Genomic DNA, 19,199 nt, shown 5'->3' with positions numbered 1-19,199 from the left:
ATAGAGAATTTAAAAAATTTCGCGACGGTGATGGGGGTTTGAACCCGCGACCTTATTGATACGACAACTCCGCCTGGCCGATGAGAGCGTGACTACCGTATGAGCTATCCACGATCCCATTAAAAAATCGTATCTTACTTAGGTCATTTATTACTAGAGCTCTCTCTCTCACCGACTACTGGAGATCGCGGGTCCAACACACACAACCTCCGCAAAGTTAGTTGTCCAGTCATTTCATCGCAGTTTACCACAAACGTACAGTGTGTGAGGCGACGTGAACAGATGCTGCGCTTTTGTGAAAACGGACGAGGCATTTGCATTGCAGCAGCTTCTAATTGTGTTCACACTACTATGTCATGACGATCTACCCAAGCAGCAGATTCTTTACCGCAATTGTGCACCGTCGCAAACCCTTGCGATTAACCATTGGCGGCGAACAGTATGTGAATAGGAAACTGTCTTTTGGTTATTTGCATGGCTACAAAGGAAAAACATTATCTCAAAATATTACGCAAAATATTACGTCAAGAGATCGCCGACAAACAGAAAAAAGCAATCTATCATTAGCTATTGTTTAATGTCAGACGACTCCATTATTTAATAGAATTAAATAGTTATGAATGAAAATAACTAAATGTGTCGATTTTTCTCAGTCAGATAATATTTTGTTGGTTAAACTGTCAAGCATGAGAAGTTTTGTTGTGTTGAGATTGGTGTTGTGATTCATGTAGTGGTTTCAGGAATATCGATAATACTTACGATAACACATATTCTTTCAATAGCAGCACGGTTCTTTTGTTAGTTCAGTTAAAGTGGATCAACACAGACTTGAATATCATGGAGGAAGACTGTAAGTTGTCTTTCTTTTACCAGTGATTATAAAAGTGATAGAGTTATATTTTGGAGGTATATGTTATGATGATGATGATTATGATGACGGTGATGATGATGATGATTATTATTATTATTATTGTTATTATTATTATTATTATTATTATTATTATTATTATTATTATTATTATTATTGTTGTTGTTGTTCTTGTTGTTGTTGTTGTTGTTGTTTTCTTTCTTCTTCTTCTTCTTCTTCTTCTTTTTTTCTTCTTTTTTCTTCTTCTATTATTATTATTATTATTATTATTATTATTATTATTATTATTATTATTATTATTATTATTATTATAATTATCATCATCATTATTATTTTTAAAACTTGAGCTTTTATATAGCGCATTATTCACTAAACGTGATCAAAGTGCTTTACAAAATGTCCTTGACCAACAGCAACACATTACAAGTAGAACGAGACATAATAATAATAATAATAATAATAATAATAATAATAATAATAATAATAATAATAATAATAATAATAATAATAATTATAATAATAATAACAATAATAATAATAATAATAATAATAATAATAATAATAATAATAATATATAATTATTATTATTATTATTATTATTATTATTATTATTATTATTATTATTATTATTATTATATCATTATTATTATTACTAGTAAAAAGCCCACAATTTTGCGGGGAAAGAACTATTTTCATTCGATATTGCGTTAATCATTTTCTTGATTACGATTAGATGCATATATTTTAATCGATAAGCTTGTCGTCGCTGCCATGCTTTATTCGGCATGATTTTAGTTTATCAGTCAGTAGATATCAATATCAATAAGTCCCAAGTCTTTACCACGCTCGGGAGGCCTTCCGAAAGCTCCTACAAAGGGAAACAGCTTAAATAATATTCCCTTAACTAACCCCGAGAAAAAGTGACACCTAGGACCTTTAACTAACCCTAATAGGAAAATAAACACCCTAGCACCTTTACTAAGACTTATGACTAACCCTAATAGAAAAAAAATCCTCCGATCTCGAGCTAACCCTAATAGAAAAAAAAACCCTCGGACTGCTTTGCAATACTTCAATACTTCACAAATTAAAATGGGGGCCGAGAATCAAAACAATGGTCAAATTAGGAAATTTTAAACTTTCACAAATCTATCAAGGTTTGTTCTAGACTTTTTAAAATGCTTCTATATAATGACAAATTGAATAAATAAATGCCTGACAAAAGATCAACGGTGAAAATACAAATTGAAAGAATACTGGGGATGTAGGAGCTTTTGGATTGTCTCCCCTTTACTTAACTTATGGAAAAACAAACACCCCAGCACCTTTACTAAGACTTATGACTAACCCTAATAGTAATAGAAAAAAAATCCTCACACATCTATCAAGGTTTGTTCTAGAGTTTTTTAAATTCTCCTGTATGATGACAAATTGAATAAATAAACGCCTGACAAAAGATCAACGGTGAAAATACAAATTGAAAAGAATACTGGGGATGTAGGAGCTTTCGGAATGTCTCCCCTTTACTATACTTATGTGAGGTCAAATGAAAACTGAACTGAAGCAGACGCGAAAAATATCAAGTCCCCCAATCTGTCTACTTTTGGTTTGTTCGGGCTAGAAGCTAGACAGATACAATTGGCAGTTTGCCGATAACGTTTAACTAAATATTTCCCAGGGCAATAATTATCACATCGATGGCATAAAAACGACAGTGATATCAGAAGTAATATTAGTTGATGTTATTAATCGGTGAAACTTGTTTAAAATGTCTGTAAATCCGAATAACTTAATGTGACCAAGTGAATAATATCACTATGAATGCCACGATTTGCTGAAAAAAGCCAATCGGACCGTTCCTAGCAAAAAAGAAACAACAACAAAAAAAAAAAAACCCTCTCACTCAGGAATTCCTGTGCTTGATGTTTATACTGGACAGATAGAGTTGAGGGTGTGGCCATAAGTTAAACCTGGGTATTATCCACCCGAAACCATCTCATTGAAATCATCAAAGGGGCAATAATAATACTTGATGTCATAAATCGATGATGAACACTGTTGAAAACTTAGTGTAGATCTGAAATCCTTAAAGTAATTAAGTGAATACATTATTTTGAATACAACGATTTGTGTAAAAACGCCAAACTGACAACTTTTTACAGTTTCCAGATTCGTTGTTTTTTATTGACTCAACGAACTTTCAAACTGACTTTTAAATTATAAAAGGAAATTAAGTTATCTGTTTATTTATCTGTAAAAAATACATTTCTAATTTTCAAATATTTCAGTAGAGTTGTGCGCCGTATAATTTTTTTTATTGACTCAAATGGCAAAATGTTCTCCATAAGGCTATGTTTTTAAAAGAAATTATTATTATTATTATTATTATTATTATTATTATTATTATATTATTATTATTATTATTATTATTATTATTATTATTATTATTATTATTATTATTATTATTATCATTATTATTATTATTATTATTATAGAGCATACAGAAGTGGGCAATGTATTCAATAAATTCTGAGATATCAGGTAGCATTTCACTAACACGTAAACTAGGCTCCCCGTTAATACCAGCGTCGATTGTGACGGTAATTGCAGTTGTATTTCTGTTAGTATCAGCTTCTAATGGTTCTCACACTACTATGTTATGACAATGTATCCAAGACGCAAACTCATTAGCGCACCCTTTATTTTGTCGTCGCAAACTTGCCCGAAAGCAAAGCTTCGTCACAATGCATCATTCAACCAGATGCTCTGCGGTTTCGGGCTCTTGACTACAACCGGTACTTGTTGGACAGGTGGAAAGTCCCCACAGATGAAGCGATTTTGCCGTTAGGCAGGTTCTCAACCGAAGCCGATTCGTTACCACCCACTGTCTCCTCTTGCTGGTGCAAAAGCCTGGCAACTTCCCCAGTTTCGAGGAGCCGATGTCCCGCTCGAGGGATTGAATTCATCCAAGCCTACTTCCATCTCGTATATGCATCGCTGTCCGAAGTCAGGGAATCTACGTTCAAGGTTTGATTAAATGAGGTTCTCGACCGAAGCAGATTGGCTGCACCCAATATCTCCTCTTGCTGGTGGAAATGCTTGGCAACTTCTCCCCCAGTATCGCGGAGTCGATGTCCCGCCCCCTCAAGAGATTAAATTCGTCCAAAACCGACTTCCATCTCATATATGCAACTCTGTTCGAACTCAGGGAAGCTACGCACAAGGGTTGCCGGGACCTATTTCGGATCGAAACAGGGGCACCGTCCATTATGCACTTGAGAGGGATATCCCCATTCCCTCTCTCTTTAATCTTATTAAGCCAGTTGTTTGTAGTAGTCTCCCGCCGGACATTGGGGGACTGTATTTGTGCCATTATGGGGGCCCCATTCTCTAAGCATTCCCGACATGTACATGTACACGTTTTACATTGGTCAAAATACAATTCATTCTCACAGTGAATAGCAATGTTGTTACAGTGTATTCAAAGGTCAATAGACCTACTCAACCCTTATCTATGATATGATATGATATGATAAAGGAAAGGAAAAAAACAACATTTTAAGTAAGAGTAAATAAAATTAAAATTCTGTACATGTGACTTCTTCTACTACAACTACCACTACAACAGCAACAACAACAACCACACAACTACTAATACTATTATTATTATTATTATTATTATATTAATATTGTTATAACTACTATTTGTACCACCATAAACACTACTGTTGCTGCTACTATACTGCGGCTGCTTCTACTACTACTACTACTATTACTACTACTACTATTACTACTACTACTACTACTACTACTACTACTACTACTACTACTACTACTACTACTAATAATAATAATAATAATAATAATAATAATAATAATAATACTATTGCTACAACAACAACTTCTTCTTCTTCTTCTTCGTTCCTCTGATGGACATTTATGGCTGCAGTCCGATATCTGCTATGAAGTCTGTGGTCCGCTTTAGGTCCTCAGCCTCACCATAGAGCTTTGTGTTGAGTGTTGTAGGGGTGACCCAGTGGTTCGAACGTTGCACGTTGTATAATGGGCAATCCATAAGCACATGTAAAGTGGTTTCATGGTCGGTTCCACATGGGCAATAAGGGGTTGTTCCAATACCTAGCTTTGTAAACATATGTCCTCTTAGTCTATTGTGTCCTGTTCGGAGGCGGAATAGAGTGACTTGGCTACTTCGCTGACTGGCATGGATTGGATCCTGCTTGTTGTGTTCCAGGTGTGTGTCATTCTTTTCTTTGTCTATTTTTAGCTTTATTATTTTCTTTTGCTGATGGTAAGTGATTGACGACTTCGGTTGTTCCTTTTGGGCTCCTTCTTTGGCCAGTTGATCGGCAATTTCATTGCCATATATACCTACATGACTTGGAATCCACTGCAGCACAATTTTTCCTGTTTTATCAGATAAGCCCTCAAGGGCCTCCACAGTGTGTGCGGCTTCAGAGTCCTGGTAATTTTCAATAGACCGGAGAGCATCATCAGAGTCTGTCAAGTAAACCACATTTTTCCCGTATATTCTGTGATCTCTGGATAGTTCTTTTGTTGCATTGAGGATGGCTTTTTCTTCAGTTTTAGTACTTGTGCACATTGAACCCACTGATACAACAACAACAACTACTACTACTATGACTACTAAACTACTACTACTACTACTACTACTACTACTACTACTACTACTACTACTACTACTACTACTACTACTACTACTACTACTACTACTACCACTTCTACTACCACATACTATCTATTACTACTACTATCACTACTACTATTGCTACCTACTACTACTACTACTACTACTACTACTACTACTACTACTACTACTACTATCTACTACTACTGCTACTACTACTACTACTACTGCTACTACTACTACTACTACTACTACTACTACTACTACTACTACTACTACTACTACTACCAATACGACAACTAGTACTTTTACTACTTCTACTAATACTGCTGCTACACGGATGGCATACAAACATCCATCGTTTCTTGACAATCACGCTACGTTTTTCTATACATTTAGATCTAGCCAGTAACGATAATGAATTGTGCATTCAAGTTCTGGAGACTGGCGGAGCTGACATCAAGACTAATGGCGAAGATGTCTATGGTGGACGACCTTACAATTTTGAGGAGGTCATCAACGCCATGGGTCCACCTGGCCGATATCAGATTTTACAATACGTCATGATGAGTGTTATCTATATACCGTGCGTCTTCATAAACTTGAGCTTTGTCTTCATAGGTAAGTCATCATAAAACTAAGAGACAAGTTATAACTTTAAAATGGAATTTTCTCACATTATTCATAAAGTATTCTGATAGTCATGGAAAACACTTTTGAAATTTAAAAAATCCATACATAAATAATTGGAAAATGGAAGTAAAAGTAGATTGTTGTGTTTTTCGTATCTAGAAAAATACGAAAAACACAACAATCTACTTTCACTTCCACTTCCACATTGCATGCAACTTCAAACCACCAAAATAGTAATAGTCTCGACAAGAAAACATTACAGGAAGTATGAAACAACACACAGTTATAAACAACAACAACGATTACACACACTTCCCGTAGATTGTCGTAGTGACATGAAACAGTACTGTAGAAGTTAAACAATAATAATTATACTTGAAATGTTTATATAATGAATTATAATAACAATAATTTTCGTGTTTATTCTTGTTCTAAACTATCTGAAACATAAAATATGATAGTGATAGTACTTTGATAAAATGTTCATGTGGATTTCGTGAACTTTATTCTGTTTTATAAAATTATTTGAGATCCCATACTCATCGCAACAAGTGGTGCTGTTCATAATTTCTAGTTTGCCATTGGGCTGTTACATGCCCCAGCCAAGTATCAAAATTTCGATTTCTAGCAATGCTGCAAACAAGAATTTGGTGAGCTTGTTAAAAATGCGATACATCGGCCATCAAACAACCAACATTAAAACAACTTGGTACACAAAGAGATAAGCTGTTTGTCCTTTAGACAGACTCGGTTTAAATTTTATATTAATAAAATGTCGAGGGGGGGGGGGGTCGCTCCTGTACAGTTTTATAATAGCCTTTTGCTACCTTTAATACCATTTGTTGGTTGGGGTGGTATAGAAATAAATCTGAAACCTTCCCATTTTCAATGATACCAAATTTAGCTCCGTACGGATTTTGATGGTCCAAGTATTAATGATTGAATGGCCCGGTTCTAAATAATACATTGTTTAAAACTTTTTTTGCCACGAAAATGTCTTTTTAGTAGGGGGAATTAGGTCCACAAAACCATTGAATTGTGCAAACAGGATTGTAAGCATGAAAATTACATATGTTGTAGAATATGAAAAATCCTATAATTTATGATATAGAACCACTATGAGAGATCAGTATTAATTGAGATACAACGTTTTTAAGATTAGAAAATTTTGAAATGGACGACAAAAATTTCATTCATTTTTTTGTGTAAACATTCGAGGCAAGCCTACTCAATGTTGTTTTACGTCATCCTTTAGATTCCCATTTGTGACTATTATTAGCGTCGAAGCGGATGTTTTCCTTTCCCTTTACTTTCGATTCCCGAACCATACAAATTATTTAATCGTAAAAATTATTCAATTTTACTTCGTTTAAATGACGTCTATCGAGCAATAATCTATAATATGAGATTTGTCTGCATCTGATTTAATAAGTATAATCAAATGCTCTAAAACGGACGGGCAGACGGGCAGACGAGCATAGGGGTAGACAAAACAGACTAGTTAGCTAGGGGAATTAGGGTAAACTTGTGCAAATTAGTGATGAAAGCACCAAATTTGGTACAAAGTAACTTGAGACCACTATTAATCGATGTTGATATAGAACCACATTGAGAAATTCCTCTAACAGTGTAAAATAGGGAGATGAAAATCCGCCTATATGAGCTATATTAAAACAAAGGGGCGTAACCCATGAAATATTTGTTGACAATTCGGCGCGTTAAAAATATATTATTTTTAGCCCGTGTAAGCGGTTGATTATTTTGGTTTAAATAATTATAGTTGTTAAAAATGTGACTTTATGTGATATAGGAGCCGTATGGGCCGGTAGTATAGCTTTATTATGAGGACTGGAAAGGGGGGGGGGGGGGGGGTGGGAGAGGATGAGATGGTGCTGGTGTCAGTTTTACTTGTGTTGGTCGTCATCGTGGTGAAGATGATGGTGGAAGTGATGTTGGTGATAATGATGATGATGATGATGATGTTGATGAGGTGGTGGTGGTGCTGATCTTGGTAGTGATGATGATGATGTTGATGATGATGATGATGATGATGATGATGACGATGAAGATGATGATCAGGATGGTGTTTATGGTATTGTGATGATGGTGGTGGTGCTAATGGTAGTGATGATGATGATGATGATGATGATGATGATAATGATGATGATGACGATGAAGTGATTATGGAGATAGTAGTATTGATAATGGTGATGGGGATGATGATGAGGTGGTGGTGATCGTGGTAACGATGATGATGAAGATGATGATGATGATGATGATGAATATGGTAATGATGAGGTGGTGGTGGTGATAGTGGTAGTGATTATGGTGATGTTGGTAACTCTTAGTTTCGAAAATGAAAAACTTTCTTGGTGACGTATATTAACATTTTTATATGATTAGGATCCAACAAAAATCATATTTATTAGACAAATGACTGTGGAACACATTTTTCTTGGAAGACTTGAGAGAATTCAACAGCAGCCTTTTCTAGTTTATCCTGACCTCTTTGAATATTTTAACGGGGCAAGATAAAGCCAATATCTCGTTGTCAGCTTTTTCCATGTGAGTGTGTTCAAGAAAACAATATGTTGTCTTATTGAAGGCTAAAATGTTTCCTTTCCTGGGGTTAGCTGTCGAGGCCTGTAGTCTGTCTCTGAACCTCATTGGGTGAACATACGACTGGGTGCAAACTCTTTCTCAGCATTCTTTGCTATACATCTTGATTAATTCTGACAATTTATGGACTCTCTCTCTCTCTCTCTCTCTCTCTCTCTCTCTCTCTCTCTCTCTCTCTCTCTCTCTCTCTCTCTCTCTCTTTGATCTGTTCTATACTTGGATATTTTATATATAGCATGGCTCCAGAAAGGAGAGCTTTTGTGAAACACAACGAATAACAACTTGCAACAACTTAACAGAAAATATGAATAAACAACTCCAAACAGATGTTATATTATTAGACTTCAATAAATCATTTGACAAAGTCAATAACCATACTCTGGCTATTAAACGGCGGAGATATGGAATCATGAGTAACACACACGACTGGGTAATGGATTTTCTCACTAATCTCAAACAACTGAAAGAGCAATGTCAGAGTCAGCTCCAGTACTACAGGTGTGCCCCTATGTACCGTACTGGGTCCCCTCTTGTTCGTTATCTGCATCAATGATTTGCCTGAAAGATTGTCGCTCGGAACTCAACTGAGACTATTTGCGGATGACAGCCTTTTTGTACAGAGCAATAAAGCATAAGAAAGATTCAGAAATTCTTCATCGGGACTTTGATTCCAGAAAATTACTCACAAAAGGAAGATAATACACAATACACCACAACTCACTATAAGAAATCGCCAAAGCAAAATATCTCGGAGTAACAATAAACAATCGCCTGACCTGGAAAGACCACATTGCAAACATATGCAGGAAGGCAAAATCCACCCTGGGATGCTTGAGAAGAAACCTCTTCGGCTACAAAGTAACCATAAAAGAGAAATGCTATAAAGTTTATGTTAGACCAACACTCGAGTAAAGCGGTAAGGTATGGGATCCCGATCACACCTCCGAAATTAGGTAAATAGAATCAATCCAAAAAACCCTATAAAATTCGTTCAACAAAATCCTCAAACAAATCAAAGCCATATATGACACTGACATCGCATTTGGAACCATTGAAGGAAAGGTGAGAGAAGAATAAACTAAATGTATTTTACAAAGGTCCTAAAAACCAGGTCAGGTGTCATTACACGGCCTCCAACAGAACAAGAGGAAACCTGGCAAATCTATGTTGCCACAATCTAGAGTGGACTACCATCTTCACTCGTTTCTGCCCTCAACTATAAGACCTAGGAACAATTTGGATAACTCCCAGAAAAACAATTGGGAATGCTGCTGCTGAGCCTTCCACGAGGAAGTTTCAGCTTGAAGAGGAAAGGAAGGAGAAGAAGAAAAAACAATTTCAGCAACAGCAAGACTAGAACTTTGTTTGTTTTGGTAATATTCAGCATTTTTAATGTTCATAAAACGGACATGACAAATCTTCTTCTGATAATGAACTTCCTGCGCAATCAAATCACCATTTGAGAACATGGAGAGAATCTGGACATCGTTTATAATTTCTGCAGCCACGCGGATATTTTCGTTCATGTCTTTTCTCATTATTGAATGGAGGGAAGCTTCATCTTATTGTTGCAAAGCATACAATGTGTTTTATTTCTTGTGATGATGTCATCTGAGGGAAAACGCATATTCTGTCTCCTTGGACAGTGGGATGATGAGAGAATGTCTAGATCGGGATAATTTGACGTTTTCTTGTGATTTCTCATTTTTCACATCGAGCCTTCTGATTTTTTGTGGCCGTATATCAAAGCGACATAATTTGTGCCAGTTGGTATAATTTTGCTTCAGGACCTCCAGTGTATCCTCAGAGCGGTCTTCAACAGACAAATCTAGCTTGTCACTATCATTTTCTAATCCGTTAAAAGTCTTAACACCATAGCTGGTAGAACGCTACGCTACAAAAGTCACGTACCATTGACCACAATATGTCCGCTTTGACAGAGCTGGGCATTCTAATTTTTATTTTTTTTTTATCTCGACAAATGAATTATTTTGACCAATCCATCTCAATACTGCATTTTGCCATTATATAATTGTTAGTAGTTAATACAAGATTTAGTACATTGGCAATGCCATGATTTAATGGGTTAAGTGACTTGATCACGGGATTGTTGGTGATGGGGATGAGGCGATGTTCATGACGGTGATGTCAAAGATGATGATACGGACATTTTCAACCTGAAATTTGATTGGAACCATACTATTACGCAAACCACAATAATAACATAACTATGTTGAATTAGTGTGACACATAAACATTGATGCTTAAACGATATCTAGGTGCTCGGTATGCTGCTAATGATGATCTTGATGATGATGATGATGATGATGATAATGATTATTATTATTATTATTATTATTATTATTATTATTATTATTATTATTATTATTATTATTATTATTATTATTATTATTATTATTATTATTATTATTATTATTATTATTATGAGGTGGGTAAAAGGCGACAGAATTCAAGTAGACACCGTTTCGTGACCTCGCCGACCCGAAAGCAGACGACGCAACTAGCAACCGCAGAATGCGATGCATTGAGCATTGTTTATAGATATCTTCACATGAGCGGAAGTCTATTATATTCAAATCATTTTAATTTAAAAAGACATTAAGAAAATACAAATTATACTCTTTGAAAGCTATCGGAATATACAAAAGATATGAGAGGGGGGAAAAAATCTTCTTTTCTTTTTTTTTTTCGTATTCGTATTCGACCACCACAACTTTGATTTCTTCGATTTCACAATCTCGTGTTCCGCGTTTCAATGCCGGTAAAATTTGAAATAACCAAATTGGTATACTTTTGGATTTTAAAAAATACTTTTGAAAATTATGTTACTCTCTTCGTAAAGAATCAATTTGATAAGTTGTATGTTATGAATAAATGATAAGTTATATTTCCGATTTCGATTTAAGCAACAGTGTACATGTGTACTCGGTACCGATGACGTAGCCTGTGACCTTTTGACACCATAGCAAAATGTCGTTGTGAAGGCGGCAAGTTTCATCATCACCGTTGATTTTTACACGATTTAAATTGCTAATATCTCAGCTCTTGGAGTAATGAGAAAGTGGTTCTATATCACAATTTATAGAGATGTGCGATTCTCGATTCCGGAATCGAGTCCTATCGATTCCAAGAGCTCCGATTCCAGAATCGAGTCCTTATGCAAGACGCGACTCAAAAATTCCCCTCGATTCCACAATTCCTCACTCCGGACTCGATTCTGCTACCATATTTGGACATTATATTTCTTTCTAAATTTCGAAGAAAACTGAGAAAATTAATTTTCCTTTGCCATATTTGGTATGGTTCCGCTCCGTTTCCGAGAAATGATGATAGGCTATTAATTTAGGCCTAATCATTACCAAATTTGGACATAAGCATGGTACCAATTTCCTATATAAATGGAGAAAAATTACATAATTCATCATTCTCCACATTTTTTATGATACGACTGACACTTCCCAGACGTGGAGAAGCATTTTCCCCTGGGTGCATCAACAATTCTTGACCCACAGTTCAAGAAACTGGCATTCTCGTCTGAGAATGCTCTTACCCCAGTCATCACCAGACTCACCACTGAGATGGCGGCCATCAGGTCGGAGGGGGAGGAGCCAACACCCTCTACAACAGAGGCCAAAGAAAGCACAAGTGACCTCTGGTCATAGTTTGACACTCTGGTTGACAGCACCTCAAGGCGTACGGCCACAGTCACGACAGAAGTGGAGAAGAGGCGGTACTTTGAGGACCAGAACATTGCAAGGAGCCAGGATCCCCTCATGTATTGGAAAGAAAAGGGTACCCTTTTCCCCAGACTGGCTTCACTAGCACAAAAGTACTTGTGTATACCAGCATCATCCGTCCCGTCCGAAAGACTGTTTTCAGCTGATGGTGAGCTCGTTTCTGCAAAGAGAGCTAGACTGACTCCTCAAAACATCAACATGATGTTGTTCTTGAATAGCAATATGTGAACCACAAAAAAAAAAACCAAAAAAAAAACAAACAAAAAAACCAATATATATATATATATATATATATATATATATATATATATATATATATATATATATATATATATATATATATATATATATATATTGAATCGTGTTTGATACAAATATGGTACGAAAAGTGCTCGACATGTAGTAATGGAGCGAATTATTATTTAAAATATTTACCACAATGTTTGGGGCAGTCTACATCAATGTTTCAGGCTTAATTTGCCATCTGAGTTGTTTTGTTGACTGTTGTTTCTTGAAGTGGTTCCGGTTTGAAGTTAATTAAGAGGAATTTGCGCCGATGGGGACACTTTCCGTAGATCTCACTTTTCATGTTGAGTGTGGCTTCATGAGGTTGTTTGATTATAGTATATTTTTCTTCCAGGCATAAGCTACATTGTTTTGATGTTGGTGTGTATCCTGTTACTTTAGATAAAATTTTCCATGAAATGTTGTGGTCTATTTTGTTGTCTTTTTAAAAGACCGATGATGATGACGACGCAAACTGTATTGATTTATTGTCTAATGCGAATTGCATGATTCTGAGGTCTTTGTTAATAATTAATTTTTTTTTTACATTCAGCTGTTCTGGGAAATAGATAAATATTTTGCAGAGAATATTACACTGCAGTCCGCTTTACGAAATAACTGCCTTTATCATGTCAGAAATATTGGGCTCTTTTTTTGTTTAATTTGCTAAATTTTCATTTTTTTTTTTCTATATTTAGCAGCCTTGGAATCGGGCTTGGACTCGATTCCGGAATCGATTCCAACTTCCGATTCCAGAATCGAGTTCAAAGCTGTGAGACTCGATTCGGAACTCGATTCTGCATCTCAGAATCGATTCTGGACTCGATTCCTAAAAAGTGGTATTCGCGCACCTTTAACAATTTAAACCTTTGAGCACGAACTTTTTATTCATTAAAAATCATGCTTTCATCACTAATTTGCACAATTCGGGGGTTTTGTGTCCCTAATTCCCCCAGCTAAGTAGCTCAATAAATGTCGATAACCGGTGTTGACTAAAGACAGTGCTCCTTCTCCCCCCTCCTGTTTTCTTTTCAAAAATACTGCTATAATCATTTTACGTGAGTTAAAACCTATTTCGGTCAAACTTGATGACAGTAAAGAGTCGGCATACCACTTAAATTATATAAGAACGCTATAATTATCATCATCATCATCATCATCATCATCATCATCATCATCATCATCATCATCATCATCATCATCATCCTCATCATCATTATCATCATCATTATCAACCACTACGATGCTGAATTGTTATTTACTTTACGTTATTTACCGCATGGGGACAATGGGAGAATGTTCTATTTGTACTGTTGTGTCCTTATGTAAGGCACTGCACACATTTTGCCTTCTGATGATGGATTTTAACAGAAAGAACGAAAGAAAGAGAGAAAAAAAAAAAAAAGATATATATATATATATATAATATATATATATATATATATATATATATATTATATATAATATATATATAATATATTATATGAAAGAATATTACATATGCCTAATAAAGGAATGCGTTTGCATGATTTCAGATACACATACAATGGCAAAAAGAACTGGTCCCAGAGACAAGTGTTTGATATGCCAACAAGATAACACATACCGTTTAGAATGTCCCTCTAAGTCGAGGAGGTAAGACAAAGGGCAAGGCTATGAAACCCGTTTTGAAAATTTAACACAATTCAATTTGTGATGAAACAAGTTGGATGCATTTATTTTTTCAAATTCATCAGAAAGAAATGAGATTATTGAAAGCTTAAAACAAAATTATGCTAAGTGGCATAAGTATTGTCGTCTAAAATTAAATGCCAACAAAATTAGGCGATTAGAAATCTAAACGAAATGCCCTACAAGAAATCCATACTTCGTCATTTGATTTGGAGGAGTCACCGAAAATTTATTTCGTCACCCACGAGAATAATGAGACAACGTTCAAAATTAGAGATTGGTTGTAATAAACAAACGTGCTTTTTGTTGTTGTAAAAACATGGAATCGGGAGTACTTCATTCTGTAATGACAACAGACATGGAAGAAAATATTCGTGAAATAGCGTTATCCATCAAAGATTCTGATATGTTGTCATTTATTGCGGAGGAGTTTTAGTCACCCAGGAGGCACACTACCATAAAATTTGTCATGCACGATACTTTAAAAAACAAGCTTTAAAAGATGTCACTGCTGATGATAATGATGATGTCACAGTTCTTGAGAGAAGTCGAGCTTTTGCTAACATTATATTTTTTATAGAAGAGAATCCTGCAACAAATGTGACGATCGACATGAACCACTGTGGAGCTTATTTTCAGAATCGTCAAATTGTCCCAAAAACTCATCAAGTGTTCTTGTAAGAGAGAATGTATCGGCACCCGATGTAAGTGTTTAAGGTCCGGTTTGCCTTGCATGGACTTATGTAGATGCGGGAGGGGGGGGGGAGTGTTAAATCAGTACAGTAATGAGTAAAACTCTCTCTCTCTCTCTCTCTCTCTCTCTCTCTCTCTCTCTCTCTCTCTCTCTCTCTCTCCGTCTCTCCCCTCTCCCACTCACTCCCTCTCCCCCTCTCCCTCATTTAATCTACTAGTTACAACACGAAATAGCCATCAGTAAACTACCGTAAATGGTTACCAGTTTATTTAAAGTTTTAGAACGCACATTGTATTATCGTGGTTATTTCCTCGGATAAGTAATGCTATATAGTAAAAAATAAAAGTGCTAAAAACGCACTGTTATGATAAATTGCCAGAGTGGTTCTATATCAGGTGTTATTTATACGGGTCTTAGCTACCTATATGCCAATTATCAGGATTTCAACCCCTATGTGCACGGTTTTAGCCTAATTTTCTCTATTACAATGAATATGAAGAAAAAAAATATTTTTACGCAGTTATTTCCCTTGTTTAATTTAACTGGAATAGGTAAAATCTAAGGCCTTAAACCGATACGTTATGATTGATTGTCAGAGTGGTTCTATATCAGATGTTTTTTCTATGGGTCTTGGCAACCTGTATGCAAATTTCAAATTTCAATCCGAATTTGCACGTTTTTAGCCTAATTCCCCCTACTATTTGTGGTACCTAATAAAATGCTCATATTTTTTAAAGCCTATTTATATTTTCGTACAAAACGCAAAATATCTATTCCTTTTTATCAGAGAAAATATATCTACTTTCTCTCTTTAATCTAATCATTCCGACCTTTAATTTTTCAGCTGTTTTTAGGTTGGGTGTTAAGTTGTATTTCTTTCTTATCATTTACGACAAAAATATTAACACTTATTATACTTATTTTATACTTTATATGTTTGATACTTCGTTTTAGTCTTTGAAATGGATTAGTTCATTCATTTGTTCATGAAAATTTTAGATCCTGAATTATATTTTTTTTCTATAGGACTTGAGCCATCGTTTTCCTGTACTGAGGTGAACAAAACAACATTGCTTCAAGGATTCAATAACATTAGTAAGGAATCAACGTTGTACCAAGTTTCTTTCGAAGATTGCCAAATCCAAATCACATCCAACAAGTCAGGAAGCTTCAAACGCTTAAAGCCCATTGTTTGTGAAAAAGGATACAGTTACAATGGTGGTAAAGACGTATCTATTATCACAGAATGGGATTTAGTCTGCGAATCCAGGGGTATAGGTCAGATGGTGCAGTCGTCTATTGCTCTAGGGTGGTTTATCGGGATAACGATTTCCTCCATCTTTTCAGACAAACATGGTAGGAAGAGAACTTTGATTTTTGCTGTTGCTCTAAGCTCTATCACAGAACTTGGTTCTGCGTTTGCTCCAAACATTTATGTGATGATTGGGCTACGCTTTTTTTCTGGTCTGTTTGCATCTGGGATTTGTTCAATAACATTTGTTTTAGGTGCTGAGATGTTGGTATCTAAACATCGAGAATTGTTTACCCTCTATTTTGGTTTTATACGGTCCTTCTTTTCGCTGATACTGTGTGGCATCGGATATCTGTTCATTGGCGAAAGCTGGAGGCATTTACAGGTCTTCCTTGCACTGTGTTGTATGTCTCCTTTGCTACTTATTTATTTTGTGGACGAATCGGCATCTTGGTTGTATAGTCATGGAAAATATGAGCGGGCCACAAAGATTATAAAAAGAGTTTGTAGATTCAATGGTGTGAATTTTGATCGCATTAAAAAGGTTTGGGGTAGACTCTACACTCAAGAAATAAAAAAACTAATCGACCAAAAGGCGGCAAAAGACTACAATGCTATAGACATATTCCGAAACACCAAACTTCGTGAATACATTTTCATTTCATGGTTTACTGCATTATGCATTGATCTTTCTTATTTCGGAATATATTTAAGCGCATCAACTCTCTCTGGAAATATGTATCTTAACATTGCTCTCATGGCTATTTTGGAGTTTCCAGGCACTCTCACGACCTTTATTATGCTCAAGTATAAAGGAAGACGTTTTGTCATGATGTTCTTCATGGCCATGGCAGTAGTTTGTTTCGTTGCATCCACTGTTCTTGGAGCTGCTGCTACTACGCACACACAGCACATTGCCTATACATCTACAGCCTTTTTCTTACTAGGCAGATTTGCAATCGGCAACTGTTACAATACAATTTTTTTGTACATCCCAGAACTTTTCCCGACTACTCTTCGCTCGGCCGGCACAGGGATCAGTTTTACCGGAGCGTGCCTTGGAAGAATGATTGCCCCATATATGTTGCCACTACATACCTTGATACCTTGGGCACCTGGGACGTGCCTCATTGCTATCTTGACGGCTTCCACTCTCCTATTGTTAAAACTGCCAGAAACCAAAGGGAGACAGTTGTCATCTACTATAGAAATAATCATCTCATAATGTATTCATATACAGTGTAATATGCAACATTCTACAATTACATTATTACAACCTAATGAGGGAGAACTCCGCTCCTAACTATAAGAGAAATGCTGCTTGAAGAGAATGGAGATAATATTGAATGACTCACCATCATAATCATTTTCAAATCAACGGCGTGAATTGGAACGATTTTATACACCTATATAAAAATTACCAGCTTAGAATAAAATTTTCATAACGTTTAAATTGGCTAGGGTATTTTAAGTGTTCACAAAACTCACCAAATCACTTAAAATTAATTGTTAATCCTATTCCAAACCAATTTTCACATTCCTATTCATATCCCATGGGGTGGTTTTACACCCCTACTCCATGATAAGAAAAAATGAGAGTTACCCTATTCCTATCTCTTATTGGGATTTCACACTAAGAACTTCTTCTACTACTACTACTACTACTACTACTACTACTACTACTACTACTACTACTACTACTACTACTAGTACTACTACTACTACTACTACAGGGTGTTTACTACCTACTCCATATATAGTTACTATCTCTACTCTTTTTATTTCAAATATCTTCTTCTTCTTCTTCTACTATATTACTATACTACTATTATTATATATATATAATTACTATCTATATTATTACTACTATTATTATTATTATTATTATTATTATTATTATTATTATTATTATTATTATTATTATTATTATTATTATGTTTTAAAACCCTCTTCAATGGTGGCAAAAAGCTATATGAAAATTTTTCATCAGCAAAACATCCATAATGTTAATAAGTATAAATTTTAAACCGGGTTTGGCTGATATCGCCCTCCCCCGATCACCCAGCAGTGATTGAGTAGCTGGGTCTGTTAGATCTTTTGGAAATTACTTTACAATAGACTAGCATCTTATCCAAATGGTAGTAAGCAATTATCATTGTTAATTTCACGCTATAGATACCAGAATAAGCTCCGGATCCATGGGTCTAATGGCTCTGAAGGACTATTTGTTTGAAATCTGTACCAGTTTGATTTGATATGAATTGCATCATAGCTGAGGTATCACATTCCTAAACCCTATGTCACACATTGGGTTCCAATTGGCTCCTATCACTATTTTTTTCTCTAAAACGGTCAATATTTGACCCAGGTGTCCGAAATTTTGTGGCTTTTCTATTTGTGTTTTTTTTTTCTATTACCTTTTGTCTTTAAAAAAAAATCTCAATTTTAAACTTTGACCGCACCAATAGATAATCCTGGATTTTCAAATTTCGATCCACTTGGGTCCGTTTGGAACTCCTGACTGATAGAGGTCAATTTTTCTATTACACTTTCTTGGGTTCAAATGGACCCCATGGAATTTGCATGTTATATGACTGATTTGTTTGAAAATTGCACCTACTGTGAACAGTCTCGCAAGTGGCAAGTAAATGATAGAAGTAAAGTTAATTTCCCATAGATATAAAAGTCACCTGGTGCCTCTTACACCCTATTACTATTATAAACATAGGTTAAGATCCTGGCGACCCGACAGA

The 19,199-nt window shown here is 35.5% G+C and overlaps 1 protein-coding gene across 1 annotated transcript; it reads left to right on the top strand.

The window, feature by feature from the left end:
* Window positions 1–425: 425 nt before the first annotated feature.
* LOC144974082 (organic anion transporter 3-like) lies at window positions 426–17,773 on the top strand. Its single transcript, XM_078916973.1, has 3 exons — window positions 426–850; window positions 5,934–6,155; window positions 16,221–17,773. Exons 1-3 carry the CDS (start codon window positions 838–840, stop codon window positions 17,669–17,671), a joined length of 1,686 nt encoding a protein of 561 aa, XP_078773099.1. The 5' UTR covers window positions 426–837; the 3' UTR covers window positions 17,672–17,773.
* The last annotated feature ends 1,426 nt before the right edge of the window (window positions 17,774–19,199 follow it).

Source organism: Berghia stephanieae, chromosome 5 (genome assembly GCF_034508935.2).
Source record: "Berghia stephanieae isolate SIO BIC M18660-M18661 chromosome 5, UCSD_Bste_1.3, whole genome shotgun sequence".
Taxonomy (NCBI): Eukaryota; Metazoa; Mollusca; class Gastropoda; order Nudibranchia; family Aeolidiidae; genus Berghia; species Berghia stephanieae.
This window is presented reverse-complemented; position numbering and strand designations above follow the sequence as displayed.

Bases quoted from the DNA above. Each gene is read 5' to 3' on its own strand.
- LOC144974082 (XM_078916973.1), top strand. The intron at 6,156-16,220 runs GTAAGTCATCAT...TTTTTTCTATAG, and splicing joins CTTGAGCTTTGTCTTCATAG to GACTTGAGCCATCGTTTTCC.